This window comes from Bufo bufo, chromosome 11, assembly GCF_905171765.1.
Source record: "Bufo bufo chromosome 11, aBufBuf1.1, whole genome shotgun sequence".
In the NCBI taxonomy this organism is placed as follows: Eukaryota; Metazoa; Chordata; class Amphibia; order Anura; family Bufonidae; genus Bufo; species Bufo bufo.
The window spans coordinates 3,264,882-3,281,084 of record NC_053399.1 but is presented as its reverse complement, the minus strand read 5'-3'; the positions used below and the strand labels follow the sequence as shown (position 1 = coordinate 3,281,084).

Here is a 16,203-nt window from a genome sequence, read left to right as displayed (position 1 = left end):
GAGACGCACAGGAGAACACTTCCGAGTGTAAGCAGGACGATACCCCCCCCCATAGCGCCACATGTATTGGAATGAAGGATTGTATCAAATTCCAAGGAATGGAGCATGTGAGAGGTTCGCCGAGAAGGGGAGATATTGATGTCCTGTTATTGCACAATGGATGTTTACATTACGGACAGTTGGGCTCAGTGACTTTATATCATCGTGTTCCATCTAGCCCTCGCATTTGGGTCTGTGTAGTGTTTTATACCGGTGTGGTGAATATGAGACCTGACATCAGCATGTTAATGAGCCCACAGACCACTATACTACCATGCAGTAGTACTACCATTGAGTGGATGTGTGGACTAGGTTTCCAAAAGGGATTGTATGTATAAAAAAAAATGAGATTTGCTATTCAACTAATAGTCCCTCTGCTTTGTATGTGTTTGTAATACCTAATCAGTGATGTTAGTCACTTTTATTGCTGTAATTAATTTAACTAGTAACCTATGGTATCCATGATAGCTGATCGAATACTGGACGAGTGACTTCTTTTGCCGTCTTTATGTCATCATTTGTTGCTTTGTGTTGCAACTTTAACCTGTTGGGGACACCTGTACGCCCTGTGTAGTTCTGATCACCGCTGCGCGGCGGGCGGTGATCGGAACTGGGAGTCTGCTGAAATCAATCAGCAGGCACCCTGGGTCAATGCCACGGGGGGTCCGTATCTGCGATCGCTGCAAACAGATCAATTCAGACCTGTGGTTACAGCGCTTTCGGAAGTTTCTAAACTTCAAAATGCCTTTTTTTTTAATGTTTAACCCCCCCACACAGCCTTCTTTGTTATGTGCCGGCAGGCGCAGCGGGGGAGGGGGGACAACAACTGTTAGCGGGCATTGTATGTAAGAGGTTAACAGGGAGGGAGCTCCCTCCCTGTCTCCGGGGGCTACTGTGCCTTTTCAGCCCCCGATTCGTGACGGAATCACAGAGGGAGGGGGTCCCCCTCCCTCCCCATCACCCGCTGCTCTGTTGTGGCAGCGAGTGATGGTTACCATGGCAACCGGACGCCTTCACAGGCTTCCGGCTGTCCATGGTGCTGATCAGACTAAGTAAAGTGAAAATACAGTAAAGTACAGTACACTATATAGTGTACTGTATTGTATTATACAGACATTAGATCCATTGGATCTTCAAGAACCAAGTGGGTATGGGTAAAAAAAAAAAAAAAACTCCCTACACATGTTTGATATCACCGCGTCCGTAATGACCTGATCTATAAAACGGTCATGTTACTTTCCCCGCAAGGTGAACGCCATAAACAAAAATGATAAAATAGAAATTTTGCCCACCTTACTTCCCAAAAAATGTAATAAGTGATCAAAAAAGTCGTATGTATGCCAAAATAGTACCAAACAGTCACCTCATCCCGCAAAAAATGAGTCCCAACATGAGACAATGGCCCAAAAAATAAAAAAAAACAATTGCTCTGACTAAAACATAATTTTTTTTTTTCAAAAATGCTTTTTTTACGTTAAACATAAATAAATAAAAAAGTAGACATATTAGGTATCGCCGCGTCCGTAAGAACCTGCTCTATAAAAATACCACATGACCTAAACCCTGAGGTGAACACCGTAAAAAACTAATAATAAAAACTGTGTCCAAAACATTTTTTGTCACCTTACATCACAAAAAGTGTAATAGCAAGCGATCAAAAAGTTGTATGCCCCCCAAAATAGTGCCAATCTAACAGTCATCTGATCCCACAAAAATGATACCCTACCTAAGACAATCACCAAAAAACTGAAAAAACTATGACTCTTACTATGGAGACACTAAAACATGATTTTATATATTTTTTGTATCAAAAATGATATTTTGTAAAACTTAAAAAAATTTAAGTAAGTATACATATTCTATAACAAAAACAAAGACAGGTGCAGTCTGCGGTCTTACTATGGGTACTTTCACACTTGCGGCAGGACGGATCCGACAGGCTGTTCACCCTGTCGGATCCGTCCTTCCGCTATTTCGCCGTGCCGCGTGACTGCCGCTCTGTCCCCATTGACTATAATGGGGACGGGGCGGAGCTCCAGCTCAGCACAGCGTTGCACTGCGAAAGCCGCCGGACTAAAAAAAGTCCTGCACGTCGGAAGGACGGATCCGACATGGTGAACAGCCTGTCGGATCCGTCCTGCCGCAAGTGTGAAAGTACCCGTAGTAAGACCGCAGAGTGCACCTGTCTTTGTTTTTGTTATATAATATGTAAACTTCTGTTTCTGGGTCGGCCTGTGAGATCCGTTTCAAGGCTCTCACAAGCGGCCCCAAACGGATCAGTTTAGCCCCAATGCATTCTGAATGGATGCGAATCTGTTCAGAATGCATCAGTTTGCCACGTTCCGCCTCCATTCCGCTCTGGGTGCTGACACCAAAACTCTAAGCAGCGTTAGAGCCAAACGGATCCGTCCTGACTTACAATGTAAGTCAATGGGGACGGATCCGTTTACATTGACACAAATATGGTGCAATTGTAAATGGATCCATCCCCCATTGACTTTCAATGCAAGTCAGGACGGATCCCTTTGACTTAGACTTAGATTTTTTTTTTACTAAGTTATGCAGACGGATCCGTACTGAACTGATACCAGTGTTTGCATTATCGGTGCGGCTCCGTCTGTGCAGATACCAGACGGATCCACACCTAACGCAGGTGTGAAAGTAGCCTTAGGTACCGCCACGTCCGTAACGACCGGCTCTAAAAAATATATCATATGACATAACCCCTCAGGTGAACACTGTCAAAAAAATAAAATAAAAACTGCTAAAAACCAATTTGTTTTGTCACTTACGTCACTAAAAGTGCAACACCAAGCGATCAAAAAGGCGTATGCCCCCCACAATGGTGCCAATCTAACAGTCACCTCATCCCGCAAAAAATGATACCCTACATAAGACAATCGCCCAAAAAAATAAATAAATATGGCTCTCAGACTATTGAGACCCTAAAACATGTTTGTTTGTTTTTTTAAATGATATTATTGTTTAAAACCTAAATAAAAAAAATAAAGTATACCACGTCCGTAAGGGCTCTTTCACACTTGCGTTAGGGCTCTTTCACACTTGCGTTGTCCGGATCCGGCGTGTACTCCACTTGCCGGAATTACACTCCGGATCCGGAAAAACGCAAGTGTACTGAAAGCATTTGAAGACGGATCCGTCTTCAAAATGCTTTCAGTGTTACTATGGCACCCAGGACGCTATTAAAGTCCTGGCTGCCATAGTAGTAGTGGGGAGCGGGGGATCGGTATACTTACAGTCCGTGCGGCTCCCGGGGCGCTCCAGAATGACGTCAGGGCGCCCCATGCGCATGGATGACGTGTCCAATGCGATCACATGATCCATGCGCGTGGGGCGCCCTGACGTCACTCTGAAGCGCCCGGGGAGCCACACGGACGGTAAGTATGCTGCTCCCCCGCTCCCCTTTACCATGGCTGCTAGGACTTTAGCGTCCCGGCAGCCATGGTAACCATTCAGAAAAAGCTAAATGTCGGCTCCGGCAATGCGCCGAAACGACGTTTAGCTTAAGGCCGGATCCGGATCAATGCCTTTCAATGGGCATTCATTCCGGATCCGGCATTGCGGCAAGTGTTCCAGATTTTTGGCCGGAGCAAAAAGCGCAGCATGCTGCGGTATTTTCTCCGGCCAAAAAACGTTCCGTTCCGGAACTGAAGACATCCTGAACGGATTTCTCTCCATTCAGAATGCATGGTGATAATCCTGATCAGGATTCTTCTGGCATAGAGCCCCGACGACGGAACTCTATGCCGGAAGAAAAGAACGCAAGTGTGAAAGAGCCCTAAGAACCTGCTCTATAAAAATACCACGTGACCTAACCCCTCAGGTAAACACTGTAAAAATTTTTTTTTATAAAAACGGTGTAAAAAAAGAATTTTTTTTTTGTTACCTTACATCACAAAAAGTGTAATAGCAAGCGATCAAAATGTCATATGCCCCCCACAATGGTGCCAATCTAACCGTCATCTCATCCCGCAAAAATGATACCCAACCTGAGACAATTGCCTAAAAACTGAAAAAACTATGGCTCTCAGACTATGGAGACACTAAAACATGCTTTTTTTTTTTTCAAAAAATGATATTATTGTGTAAAACCTAAATAAATTAAAAAAAGTATACATATTAGGTATCGCCCCGTCCATAAGAAGCTGTTCTATAAAAATGGCACATGATCTAACCTGTCAGATGAACATTGTAAATAATAAAAATAAAAAACTGTGCCAAAACAACAATTTTTTGGGCAAATTTTCCATTTTAATGCATTTTTTCCTGTAACAAAGCACGGGTTAACAGCCAAACAAAACTCAATATTTATTGCCCTGATTCTGTAGTTTACAGAAATGCCCCATATGTGGTCGCAAACTGCTGTATGGCCACACGGCAGGGCGCAGAAGGAAAGGAACGACATATGGTTTTTGGAAGGCAGTTTTTGCTGGACTGGTTTTTTGAAGCCCCCCTGATGTACCCCTAGAGTAGAAACTCCAAAAAATGACCCCATTAAAGAAACTAAACCCCTCAAGGTATTCAAAACTGATTTTACAAACTTTGTTAACCCTTTAGGTGTTCCACAAGAGTTAATGGAAAATGGAGAAGAAATTTCTGAATTTCTATTTTTTGTTAATTTGCCTCACAAAAAGTGTATTATAGAGCAACCAAAAATCATATGTACCCTAAAATAGTACCAACAAAACTGCCACCTTATCCCGTAGTTTCCAAAATGGGGTCACTTTTTTTGGAGTTTCTACTCTAGGGGTGCACCAGGGGGGCTTTAAATGGGACATGGTGTCTAAAAACCAATCCTGCAAAATCTGCCTTCCAAAAACCATATGGTGTTCCTTTCCTTCCGCGCCCTGCCGTGTGCCCGTACAGTAGTTTCTATAAACTACATAATCAGGCCAATAAATATTGAGTTTTGTTTGGCTGTTAACCCTTGCTTTGTTACTGGAAAAAATGGATTAAAATGGAAAATTTGCCCAAAAATTTAAATTCTGAAATGTCTTATCCATTTGCCATTAACTCTTGTGGAACACCTAAAGGGTTAACAAAGTTTGTAAAATCAGTTTTGAATACCTTGAGGGGTGTAGTTTCCAAAATGGGGTCATTTTTGGGTGGTTTCTATTATGTAAGCCTCACAAAGTGACTTCAGACCTGAACTGGTCCTTAAAAAGATTTGCTTCTAAGCCTTGTAACGTCCCCAAAAAATAAAATTGCATTCCCAAAATGATTCAAACCATGAAGTAGACATATGGGGAATGTAAATTAATTATTTTTAGAGGTATTACTATGTATTATAGAAGTAGAGAAATAGAAACTTGGAAATTTGCTAATTTTTCCAAATTTTTGGTAAATTTGGTATTTTTTTAATAATAAAAATGAATTTTTTTTTTTACTTTATTGTACCAGTGTCATGAAGTACAATATGTGACAAAAAAAACTGTCTCAGAATGGCCTGGATAAGTGAAAACTTTTTAAAGTTATTCACACAAAGTGACACTGGTCAGATTTGCAAAAAATGGCCTGGTACAAATGAGCCCGGTCCATAAGGGGTTAATATTCCATAATGGCTGCAAATTGGTGTGGTGCATGTGGTCCACTGCCGACATCCTCCATTGTATGCACTTTTTGCTGGGGATTGCCGTTAGCAACGGATCACATGCAGAGGAATTGCTCCCCCGGTTTAGGGTTTTTGAGCATTTCCTCCCATTTAGGCCACTTTATTTTAGTGATTTTCCTTTACATGTATGGTGTGTGCCATTGCGTACTGTTGGTAACATTCTAGTGCACCTAGTATCCTGTTCTAAGTGGGGCTTGCAGCCTTCTCCCACTGCATGAGTGATCTCACTATGGAGGTATGTGGGAGCACCATTCAGACCGTGTTCACACACCAGAGGTAGTCTATGCCGCACTGAGATACCTTGATGGTGGGCTCCGTTCTGTTCCTGGCTGGAATACATTGGCTAAAGTCTCAGTTTTTAACATCAGCCTGAGGGATTAGCCAGTGTTGTCAGTTGCATATCATTGTGGTGCACCTTTTGCAGTGATTTGTGGCACAATGATTGTACTAAATTGTCACATACATTTTTTGCAGGTTTCTCTACACGTGTTCTCTTTAATATTTAGTAATGATATAAAATGCTGCATAATCATTTCTGGGACTGTATTAGCTATGTCCCACTGAGGCATACAGTGATATTTAGGAGACAGGGGAGTCAGAGGACTTAATACTCCGCACCATTCTGCTAGAGCTCCACCCAGTGGGCGTGGCTCTGCCTATAAAAGGAGCCCCTACAGTGGTTACACGTCATTTGTTTCTGTCTTTGAGCGATTTTTTTTTTATATTCTATTTCCTGAACTTGGCTATGGGGGCGGCCATCTTGCCAGACTGTTCTAGAGAATTGCTTCAGAGTAGACAATGGACGAGAGGGGTAGGCTCTGTGCCCTGTGCAGAGGTAATGAGGGGGTAGATGACATCACCTATTGTGAATGGTGGATCCGGTGTTATCTGTCATTCTAATCATGCCTGTAATAAGGAGATGACATGGCCAGGGCAGAAACTGCAGCATTTTTCTTTAATAGATATTGAAATGGAAAATAAGAATAACCACCAAATGTTTTCTTTCAATTTCTATGTTTTAATGTTAAAAAAAATAGGTCATTTACTAATGAAATCTTCCTTTAAGGGGGATTTCCTCATAATACAGATGTATCCCCCTATCTGCAGAAAAAGGGACAAGAATCTGATTGTAGAGGTCCCACTCCCCCAAAGAATAGAGCAGCAGGTCTGAGCATGTGCGGAGATAGCGGGCCTAAATGATATTGGAAGTGCTGTAGAAGGCCCCGCCCCTCCCGACTAACCACACCTACAAATATTGTACATTAAAGGGGTTGTAAATGCCAAGTTTAATCATTCAACTGCCTCCTATATAATAGGCTGAGAGCTGCAGCAGCAGGGACGCGTCCCCTGAGCCGCAGCAGCAAGGACGCGCCCCCCTGAGCTGCAGCAGCAAGGACGCGCCCCCCTGAGCTGCAGCAGCAAGGACGCGCCCCCCTGAGCTGCAGCAGTAAGGACGCGCCCCCCTGAGCTGCAGCAGTAAGGACGCGCCCCCCTGAGCTGCAGCAGTAAGGACGCGCCCCCCTGAGCTGAAGCAGTAAGGACGCGCCCCCCTGAGCTGCAGCAGTAAGGACGCGCCCCCCTGAGCCGCAGCAGTAAGGACGCGCCCCCCCTGAGCTGCAGCAGTAAGGACGCGCCCCCTGAGCCGCAGCAGCAAGGACACGTCCCCTGAGCCGCAGCAGCAAGGACGCGCCCCCCTGAGCTGCAGCAGTAAGGACGCGCCCCCCTGAGCTGCAGCAGTAAGGACACGCCCCCCTGAGCTGTCAGCTTGATATAAATCTAGCAGAGCAATGACTGGGGAGATCTCTGGATCCATGTGAGGTCCAGGGCTGGTTCTGGCTTTGTTAGAGTTTGTCATATACAATATGTCCGATTTTCATTTTTTACATTAGTCATGGGGTAACCCCTTTAAGCCTTTGATAAATCCTGCAGTTTGTAGGTGAGACGTTCTGCAAGCTTCTACATTGATGGATCACCATTGCTTTCTCTTGTTTCAGCTCCTTTAAAAAGAGGGCCCCCCCCCGAGCCTTGAGAATATGAAGGATCACACCTCGGGCATTGCACTGAGCGGAGCCGCCTCCTGAAAGGACAGCCCATCCGTCATGGCTGCCCGCCGGCTCCAGCCTGGTTAGGATACAGAATCTGCTGTATAGACCAGTCCTGAAGAACGGACACAGCACCTTGCCTACAGGTCATTGCGGAGTGCCCGGGCGGCATCACCACTTACCCCTCACACCAGGAATCATGTGTTTTTGGACTTACAGACTTGACATGAAATGCTGCTAATATTAAATGTAATCTGATATCATAAATCCACTTTGCTGTAAATTAGGTTTTTGCCTCAATAAATCATTTATAAGAATGGGTCAGTCCTACACATTATTCGGTATACGCTATGCTGGAATAAGTCGCCATTATCGGTGTACTCTCCGCACATGATCCGAAAAAAGCTCCACACCAGATCAAGCTGTAGGGAAATCAGACGTCCAGGACACGAGCCGTCAGATCACGTACTGAACGCCACAAATCCACCCAAAGATTGTGCATCAGGCACCACGGACGCTGCCATGTCTGCTTCACTAGCAGAGAATAAAACCTCCAAACCCAAAATATAAAGAGTCCAAAGGGAGATACGGCAGAGGGTAGACCGGGTGCCATGCCGCGCTCGCTCTACCTCCACAGAGGCTTAATTATTCTGGGTGCTGATGCGGTTGTAAAATAATGGAGCAGAAATGACCGTCCACGGCTCTATATGAAAGAGTATTGTGCCCGGACATTGCCGAGAGCTTACACTCTACAGGAGCGAGGACCTTGCCAACCACAAGAGCTTACACTCTACAAAGAGAGAGAGAGCCAAGTGACCACAAGAGATTACACTCTACAGGAGAGAGAGGACCCCGCTGACCATAAGAGCTTACACTGTACAGGAGAGAGAGGACCCCGCTGACCATAAGAGCTTACACTCTACAGGAGAGAGAGGACCCCGCTGACCATAAGAGCTTACACTCTACTCTGCAGGAGAGAGAGGACCCCGCTGACCATAAGCGCTTACACTCTTATGTTGGCGTGTAGATGTTCGTTAATGTTCGCTTTCCTTGTCCGTTATTTCCGACACACGGACCCGGCTGCTGCTGCTCATCATCTCCATCAATGAAACAGAATACAATTATTTGCGCAGGTTTCAGTTTGCAGTCCTTTTTCGGCAGCCCCCCATTACATCTAGGGACTCTCTCACCACCATTTGGCCTGTATACGTCGTGCTACCATGCTGAAGTACAGTCAGACTTGGTTTAAAACACATCTTTGGTTTCCGTTTAGCATGCGCAGTAAGTAGTGAGGCTGAAGGCCTTACTATATACTGTAAAGGAGCCGGCCAAGGCAGACAGTGGAGAGGCGACCTCGCCAGCAGAGGGGGGAGGGTGTTGGTGACGTTGCGGGCACCTAGGAGGTACTGGGCTCTGTCAATGGGCGGGCTGGGGCTCCCCCTGCTGGGCACTTTGCACCCTAATCTGCATATAAAATAAACATAGTCAAACCAAGTCTGACAGCATGGTAGCACAGGCCAAATGGTGGTGAGAGATTCCCTGTAACCAGAGCTCCGGCTGTGATCTCGGGATTATCTCTTGGTACCACGGGGTTCAGGGATCCGATAACCTGGCCCCAGCTTTGCCCTGCATTACGCCCATCGGCTCAGCCCTATGAGCCGATTCACAATCCCAGCTTCCGTGCACTGTGTCTGCGCTGCAGGGGGTCTCCTGTGCACACAGATGAATCCTTTGTGCGGTTTTATATAAGCAACTCTGGACACCATCCAATAATATAGGGTGACATACCAAACTCAAATCACCTTACCATACCCCGGCCAGAGCCGCGCAAGGTGTCGCTATACAGAACAAACAAAACCAAGTCAAAAGGTGCAGCCAACATGGTGCCTGGAAGACCCTAGTTTGAGGAGCCCTTGATTTTCTGCCATCATATTGGGGGTTGTGTTCCTCTGGTAGGCACTGTACACAGTATTGGCATTCCCAAACATCAGATCTGCAGCAACTTAAACTTCCATGCAGAATAAAGACTTCTGCCGCAGCAGCCTGTAATCCATGAAGCGGGGACTCCTGGAGCAATTCTATACAACACGAGACTCCGCAAGGGCCACACATTTCCCCATTACAGGGGTATTCCGGTAGCAGGCTGTCCATTGGTACGGCATCTGACTGATATTTATGAAGCTGGCCACACCAGGAATGTGCCCCCCCCCCCATTCATTCATATGGGAGCGATGAAAGTCGCTGAGTGTTAGTCTCACTGAAATGAATGGAGAGCGCATCGCACAAGCGCAGCTACCGCTCCAGTAACTTCTATGGGGCTGACGGAAATAGCCGAACCATTGCTCCGTTATTTTCGCCAGTCCCACAGAAGCAGATGGAGGACAGCGTAGTAAGTAGTGAGGTTGGTTGCTCTGTTATAAAAATAGGTGGGGGGCATATCACAGCAAATTTCCAAGGTTACGACCACCCTGCAATCCAGCAGTGCTGGTTGTTCTTGCACAATATAGAAAAAAGTGCCGGCCTCTGCTGGCTGGGACCGCGGGAGTGCGCACACTCAAGAACTATTTTCTATAGTGTGCAAGCACGACTAGCACTGCTGGATAGCAGGGTGGTCGTAACTAGGGTTGAGCGAATCGACTCCGGATGAAACATCTGAATTTGATTCGCATAAAACTTTGTTTCAATACTGTACGGAGCGAGCGCTCTGTACAGTATTAGAATGTCTTGGCTCCAATGAGCCGAAGTTATTACTAAGCCAAGTCTCGCGAAATTGATTTCTACTGTAAAAAAACATTTCCCGAACTCTGGTTCGGTTCCAAGGAACCACTTGGAACCGAACCCGAGTTTGGGAAATGTTTTTTTTTTTACAGTATAAATTAATTTCTGAAGTTATTACGCTCGTTATTATCTCGCGAGACTTCTCTTAGTAATAACTTTGACTTATTGGAGCCAAGACATTCTAATGCTGTACAGTATTGAAACAAAGTTTTATGCGAATCGAATTCGGATGTTTCATCCGGAGTCGATTCACTCATCCCTAGTCGTAACCATGGAAACAGTGTATAATGTGATGGAAAAATTAATACAGCCACCAAAGGAGGCAATATGGATAATAACAATACATTAGGAAGTGCCCTGTATTAACTTTCTCTACATGACAAATGCCATTTGCTGAAATGAGAGGACCCCTTTAACTGTCCACAGGAAGAGGACGCTGTGGACACCATTGATGGACCCAATCCAATTAGGCTACAATAAAATTCCAAGCAATATCTGTCTACTGGGCTGGATCCATCCCTGTTCTGCGCCTTGTAGTGGAGGCCGCAGCGTCCTCCTCCAGTAGATGCCTCTATCAGCCTTCTCATTGAGTGCCTTCTGCTGTTCCGAGTCTTACTCCAGGTAACAGGGGAATTGAGGGGTTTGTGCGGCTCCTATATGAAGCATGGGCAGAGAACTTCAGTGGAAAAAATATTTCATAGCCTTGGCCCTTTATATTCGCCGCAGCGCTGAGCGTGTGGCACAGGGAATGGGTCCAGGTAAAAAGCAACGTCCACATTTACCTTCCTACTGGGTGAGAATCTCTGGGGTGATCGCAGAGGCCGCCACTGATGGCAGGAGCGCACTAGCCGGGTGTTGGACGCACATTCCGGATGTGGAGTCGCCTTTCAAAGTAAACACGACTGACATTCCCGACACAGCACAAGAAGAATTGATCATTTTCCCTTAATCGTGCATTTTCCATTCGCATCTTTCTGGATTTTCCACATGCGGTTTTGTGGTGGAAGTGGCTTGGAACAGAACAAAACTTTTTCCTCTCAACAATCCCCATAGTGCTATAGCCGGGGGGGGGGGGGGCCTTCATATTGTGTGGTGATTCCACTTCTGTCCTGCAGATGTAACGGATTCAAAAATTGGTGCAGGCGACAAATGTCTATACAAGAGCCTCAACCTGGCCAAACCCAGGGAACCTGTGAAGATAACCTGAATGAACTGAGCGGAGGAGGAGAGACAGAAGACATGGCAGCGCTCACAAGAGGCAGGACCACCACACAACCCCCTGGAGATTATCACATCTGTACCAGGAAAATCCCACCATATACCCATCAACTGACCAGTACGACGACCGGACGTCTCCATGTCAGCTTAACCCTTGTGGAGGGGTCAGCATATGGACTGTACTGAGCCTGGTGTAAAGAGGGGGAGTCACCGTGACTGCACCAGCAGAATAGTGAGTGCAGCTCTGGAGTAGAATACAGGATGTAACTCAGGATCAGTACAGGATGAGTAATGTATGTACACAGTGACTGCACCAGCAGAATAGTGAGTGCAGCTCTGGAGTATAATAACTCAGGATCAGTAGAGGATAAGTAATGTATGTACACAGTGACTGCACCAGCAGAATAGTGAGTGCAGCTCTGGAGTATAATAACTCAGGATCAGTAGAGGATAAGTAATGTATGTACACAGTGACTGCACCAGCAGAATAGTGAGTGCTGCTCTGGAGTATAATACAGGATGTAACTCAGGATCAGTACAGGATAAGTAATGGATGTACACAGTGACTGCACCAGCAGAATAGTGAGTGCAGCTCTGGAGTATAATACAGGATGTAACTCAGGATCAGTACAGGATAAGTAATGTATGTACACAGTGACTCCACCAGCAGAATAGTGAGTGCAGCTTTGGAGTATAATAACTCAGGATCAGTACAGGATAAGTAATGTATGTACACAGTGACTGTACCAGCAGAATAGTAAGTGCAGCTCCGGAGTATAATACAGGATGTAACTCCGGATCAGTACAGGATAAGTAATGTATGTACACAGTGACTGCACCAGCAGAATAGTGAGTGCTGCTCTGGAGTATAATACAGGATGTAACTGAGGATCAGTACAGGATAAGTAATGTATGTACACAGTGACTGCACCAGCAGAATAGTGAGTGCAGCTCTGGAGTATAATAACTGAGGATCAGTACAGGATAAGTAATGTATGTACACAGTGACTCCACCAGCAGAATAGTGAGTGCAGCTTTGGAGTATAATAACTCAGGATCAGTACAGGATAAGTAATGTATGTACACAGTGACTCCACTAGCAGAATAGTGAGTGCAGCTCTGGAGTATAATAACTCAGGATCAGTACAGGATAAGTAATGTATGTACACAGTGACTCCACCAGCAGAATAGTGAGTGCAGCTCTGGAGTATAATAACTCAGGATCAGTACAGGATAAGTAATGTATGTACACAGTGACTCCACTAGCAGAATAGTGAGTGCAGCTCTGGAGTATAATAACTCAGGATCAGTACAGGATAAGTAATGTATGTACACAGTGACTCCACCAGCAGAATAGTGAGTGCAGCTCTGCAGTATAATACAGGGAGAGAGTGGGTTCTCAGGCATGAGTGAGGGAAGCCAGCCCCAGGCTCTTGTTCCCACCGGCAGGCCATCAGGGGACAGGAGGAGCCAGCATTTGGCCTGTATGGAGGACTCAGGGGTAAGAAGATCTGGCAGGAGTCACAGCAATGCGGCTTCTGTCTCCCCTGAGTCTGTGGACGGTAGGAAGAGCCGCAAGGCTGGATCCACTAAGGACGACCTGAATGCTACCCAAGGTGAGAGTGGCCCTTCCGGGGCCCAGCGAAAGCCGAGTGTTCACGGATGTGAAGCAGATCTTGAGGAGAAAGCCTGGGGCGTACTGAGGGTCTGGGAGTCCATTTACACCTACGGCTCTCGAGTTATGAGCCACCTCTGTGAATATGAAGACGCAAGTAAGACCCCGAGAAAGAAGAAGGGGCTGTAGAACCAAATAAAGCAGCTTCAAGATGAGATTGGCGAGTTAGAGGAAAGAAGAACTGTACTCAGAGAAAAACGGCCCGTTTAAGGAGAAACTCATAAACTAAGATGGCAGAGGAGGAGAGAAGGCAGATGGGGCTGCAGCCTGACAGCCAGATGGAGAAGGACCACGCAGTCGAGGATGATGATGGTGACCAGCAAGATCCTACTGGCAGTCTGCAGGAGCAGCAGCAAGTTCTGTACGGTGGGCCCCCTGCACGCCAAGCAGCAATGTCACCCAGCTGCAGTTCTGGCGGCTCAGGGGATGAGTGTGAGACCTGTAGCCCGGGGGGGGCCCTTATGGAGGAGATCCAGCTCCTAGGGTCCCCAGTCCGATTCCAGGACTTGTGCTTTGGTGATGAGCTGCCATGGGGGACACCTGGGAAAGGAAAAAAGCTAGCTCCTCTTCTCAGCTCAGCCCGTGTACTGCAGTGGACTCGCTGTAGGAGAGAGGGAGGTGTCCAATATGGTGGTGAGCTCCATCTCTGTTTGCAGTAACGGGGATGGAGCTGGTGCGGCACTGGCTGAAAAGCCGAACAGGAAGGTTACCGCGGGGGATAAGAGAAAAGGCTCTGGAGCTGGAGTTTTCTCCCTGATTGGGGGGGCGGCTCCACGCCAGAGTCGGCTGCGAGAGCTCCGGTGCCTCCGACCGCTGATGACGTTCAGAGGCATGAAGGAGCTGCCGGGGCTCTAACGGTTACGCCTCCCAATAAAGGACTAGAACTGGAACTAAAACCTTTGCTTTGTATTGGCACTGCTGGTCCAGATGAGCGGCGCCATGAAAGAACAGATCAGCAGCGTCTGTGTTGGGATCAGCGGCGCTCAAAAGTTGTGAATAATTGTACTGATGAAGCGGAGGGCAATGATAAGAGTGGGGTTGGAGCAGCTTTTAAACAGGCTAATCATGTGGTGCATGAGGGGCTCCGATGTGTTCCTCAGCTTTTAATATCTGCTTGTATGACTAGCCAGTATAGTCAGTGGCATATGTGTTCGGTGCATTTTTTTTCCGTGATTTATACAATTATATTGTCATCCGCACAATGCTCCGGTTTGTGTAGGATGCCTTTGTGGTGCATGTGGACCGCGCCGGCATCCTCCATTGTACGCATTTTTTGCTGGGGATGGTAGTTTGCTGCGGTCCACATGCGGTGGGACTGCTCCCCCAATGAGAAACACACTACAGTGTTTGGGGTTTGAGCAGTTCCCCCATATTTGCCATGATATTTCAGTGATTTTGTTTTATATATTGAATGTGCCTTTCCCTGGCATTTAAACATTCTTTTGCACCTGGTAGCCTCCATCACACGGTCTGATACGGGGGAGGCTCACAGTCTTGCTTTATTCACATTGCATTGTCCTGCTATGCTGTTGTGTGGAAGCTTGGCTGTGAGCTGGATTTCATCACCTTCAGACCGTGTTCACACCATAGTTAGCGTAGTGGTAGGACCCTTGCCATGCTGAGAGACCGTGACGTGGTACATGATGGGCTCCGATGACAGGAATATATTGGCAAAAGTCTCAGCTTTTAATATCTGCTTGTATGACTAGCTAGTATAGTCAGTGGCATATCCGTTTGGTGCATTTTTTTCCGTGATTTATAAAATGACAATGAATCGACATCTTTGCACAGATTCGGCCTTTTAAAGGCATGTGGTCCTAAACTTTGGATCAGCTGAAAAACAGCCGGTTTCAGTTTATTTGTTGTTTTCATTAAATTGAATGCTCAAAAAATGTTTTGTCTCCCTCCCATCTCTTCTTGTTGCATGTTGAAGCTCCACTTGGAACCTTGTAAAGATCCAGCCGTGCTAAATACAAACCGGATTCCAAAAAAGTTGTGACACTAAACAAATTGTGAATAAAAACTGAATGCAATGATGTGGAGATGGCAAATGTCAATATTTTATTTGTAATAGAACGTAGATGACAGATCAAACGTTTAATCCGAGTAAATGTATCATTTTAAAGGAAAAATACGTTGATTCTAATTTTCACGGTGTCAACAAATCCCAAAAAAGTTTGGACAAGTAGCAATAAGAGGCTGGAAAAAGTAAATGTGAGCATAACGAAGAGCTGGAAGACCAATTAACACTAATTAGGTCAATTGGCAACATGATTGGGTATAAAAAGAGCTTCTCAGAGTGGCAGTGTCTCTCAGAAGCCAAGATGGGTAGAGGATCACCAATTCCCACAATGTTGCGCAGAAAGATAGTGGAGCAATATCAGAAAGGTGTTACCCAGCGAAAAATTGCAAAGACTTTGCATCTATCATCATCAACTGTGCATAACATCATCCGAAGATTCAGAGAATCTGGAACAATCTCTGTGCGTAAGGGTCAAGGCGGTAAAACCATACTGGATGTCCGTGATCTCCGGGCCCTTAAACGACACTGCACCACAAACAGGAATGCTACTGTAAAGGAAATCACAGAATGGGCTCAGGAATACTTCCAGAAACCATTGTCCGTGAACACAATCCACCGGGCCATCCGCCGTTGCCAGCTGAAACTCTACAGTGCAAAGAAGAAGCCATTTCTAAGCAAGATCCACAAGCTCAGGCGTTTTCACTGGGCCAGGGATCATTTAAAATGGAGTGTGGCAAAATGGAAGACTGTTCTGTGGTCAGAGGAGTCTAGATTCGAAGTTCTTTTTGGAAATCTG

At 46.0% G+C, this 16,203-nt stretch overlaps 1 protein-coding gene across 3 annotated transcripts in view; it reads left to right on the top strand.

Annotated features, from left to right (window-relative positions):
- CEP128 (centrosomal protein 128) overlaps positions 1-8,033 on the top strand; it is a 182,941-nt gene extending 174,908 nt beyond the window's left edge. For all 3 annotated transcript variants that reach the window (XM_040411239.1, XM_040411241.1, XM_040411238.1), the window contains one exon: positions 7,666-8,033. In XM_040411239.1, coding sequence (XP_040267173.1) covers positions 7,666-7,700 — 35 coding nt within the window. In that variant the 3' untranslated portion in view covers positions 7,701-8,033. The remainder of the gene's footprint in view (positions 1-7,665) is intronic.
- The last annotated feature ends 8,170 nt before the right edge of the window (positions 8,034-16,203 follow it).